The sequence below is a fragment of the Petaurus breviceps genome, unplaced genomic scaffold (assembly GCF_028583685.1).
Source record: "Petaurus breviceps papuanus isolate PSGF00001 unplaced genomic scaffold, PetGlider_PUasm1.0 89794, whole genome shotgun sequence".
NCBI lineage: Eukaryota > Metazoa > Chordata > Mammalia > Diprotodontia > Petauridae > Petaurus > Petaurus breviceps.
The window spans coordinates 47,052-49,228 of NW_027187123.1; the positions used below are offsets into that span (position 1 = coordinate 47,052).

The following is a 2,177-nucleotide window of genomic DNA, read 5'->3' on the forward strand; positions in this document are numbered from 1 at the left end:
GCCTGCTATCTTGGGGTGTCCTTGGGCAAAGTCCCACCCCAGGGCACTCCTCCTCTCTCCTGCACTCAGGTTTATGGAATGTTCCTCACCTCCTTCCTCTGGCTGACCATCCATTACGGCAGGAGCCTGGACCGAAAGGGCCGCTACACACTGACCCCCCAGTAGGGCCTGGCTCAGACTGACCCAGGGGCTGCCAGGAACCTGCCTGATGGTGCAGGCAGCCAACCCTTCCCGGAGCAGACATCTTGGAAGGCTGCTAGCCACCTGTGGCTTAGGGGGGAGAGCCCTGGAGGTGAAGTCAGTCACCACTCACTCCCTGTGTGACCTGGGACATGCTGCTCCATGGAGTCCAAAAGACCCATGACATTTAAACTCTTTCCCCTCAGGACTTTGATGAGAAAAGTGCTTAATGAACATCAAGATGCCAGAAAAGCTGAGCAGTTACTGGCTGTGGCCAGGCCCCCGGCCCCTCTCTGTCCCCCTGAGCTCCAGACAATCCAGCCACCATACTCAGCAGCTTGAGCAGGGAGTCTTCAGTGGGGCTCCCTGGGCATCTAGAGGGTCTGTGGGCAGATTTCAGGTGATCCTTCTATCACAGCAACTTATATCTTTGACAACGGTATTTCAATATAATCAGTTTCCTTTGTAATTTTATGCATTTTTACTGTTATTATTGTTTGCATTTAGAAATACGATGGTGAAAAGGGTCCCTACGTTTCACTGCTGAGGTTTAAGGGTGCTGGGACCCTGAAACAGCGAAATGCGGGTCCTGCCCAAAAGCCTTCTTTCAGCCAAAGAAAGACAAGGTTGATCAAAGATCCGCCATCTTGGCCAGACTCTTGAGCAATCTGAGCCATTTGTGTGACTAACGCCAGCCGCCAGCAGGCCAGATTGGATCTGAGTACTTTCATGGAAACAAGATGGATCTTATATGCAGAAAGAATGTGGGGGGGATCTAGGGGTGACCAAGTCGTCTGGTGTGATTGGTCCATGGTCTAGACCAGAGAGGTCTAGGGAGGCCCCTGATGGGAGCGGCCTGGGGTGGATAGAGGTCAGAGGCCAGGAACCAAGAGAATGGGGTTTAGAGAGGATCGAGGGTGGGACAGAGGTGGAATTGGGCATCAGGATAATAAAAGGCTAGTTGAAGGGATTATAGCCTTAGGTGAATGCCAGATCAAGTGGGAAGATTCAAGGAGAGTTTAAGAATCTTTACCCTGTCCTCACCAGCCTGCCAGAGAGGGTCATGACAGAGAAGAATGGTTCTGGATTCTGTTCTGGTATCCCCCCTGACTTCTCAGGTACAGCCCCAAGTCTGCAGCTCCTGGGACCCCTCATTCAGGCAAACACTGCTGTGGGCAAGGGGGACCTCAGCCACCCCAAGAAAAGGGAAGCTTGGTCACCAGCCCTGGGCCTGAGTCAGTCAGTCTGGTCAATCTCCTGTCCCTGACAGAAAGATTGCTGTCCATTTGGGAACATCCCCATCCGAACAGCAGCTCTAGAATCCATCCCTGTTCTGAGTTACAAAGCAAAACAAAACACAGTAACAGTGTTAGTTATTTATTGGTGTCTTTTGGCCTTATCTCAGAAACACGTTCCTCCCCTCCCCTCCAGACTGGGGAACCTGGCCATCCATCCATGCTAGGAGTCCCCACCTCTGCCGTGAGTAGGGCAGCTTGTTCTTTCGGGCTGATATCAGTCTTTCTGTGACTCAGTTCACCCTCCTTTATCACTCCATTTTCATCATTACATTTCTCTTACATTGTTTCTTTCTTTGGTTCTTTGGCCCTGCATCAGTTCATAAAATCTTCCCATGTTTCTCTGAATTCCTCATTTCTTACCACAAGTAATATCCCATTACACTCATATGTCACAACTTATTCAGCTTCTCTGAACTGTCAAATTCATAGATGTAGGGCTGGAAGGTACCTGAGAAGCCACCAGATGAGGGAAACTGAGGCTCAGAGAGTTAGATGATCACACAGATGGTGTTAGAGCCAATGACTCGGGGTCTCATTCTTAACCTACAATTCTTAAAATCAGAGTTTCACTTTGGCCTGAAAAAATAGCCAAGTGATAAAAATAATTGGGGAGATACAGGCCTGAGTGGAAAATAAATGAAAGTAATGAATAATGGGCAGCTAGGTGGCACAGTGAATAGAGTACCAGCCCTGGAGTCA

The 2,177-nt window shown here is 49.6% G+C and overlaps 1 protein-coding gene across 3 annotated transcripts in view; it reads left to right on the forward strand.

Moving 5' to 3' along the window:
- TSPAN32 (tetraspanin 32) overlaps positions 1–649 on the forward strand; it is a 31,769-nt gene extending 31,120 nt beyond the window's left edge. For 2 of the 3 annotated variants that reach the window (XM_069107290.1, XM_069107292.1), the window contains one exon: positions 70–649. In XM_069107290.1, the coding sequence (XP_068963391.1) occupies positions 70–165 (96 nt within the window). In that variant the 3' untranslated portion in view covers positions 166–649. The remainder of the gene's footprint in view (positions 1–69) is intronic. The other variant, XM_069107291.1, reaches the window with a different exon arrangement.
- The last annotated feature ends 1,528 nt before the right edge of the window (positions 650–2,177 follow it).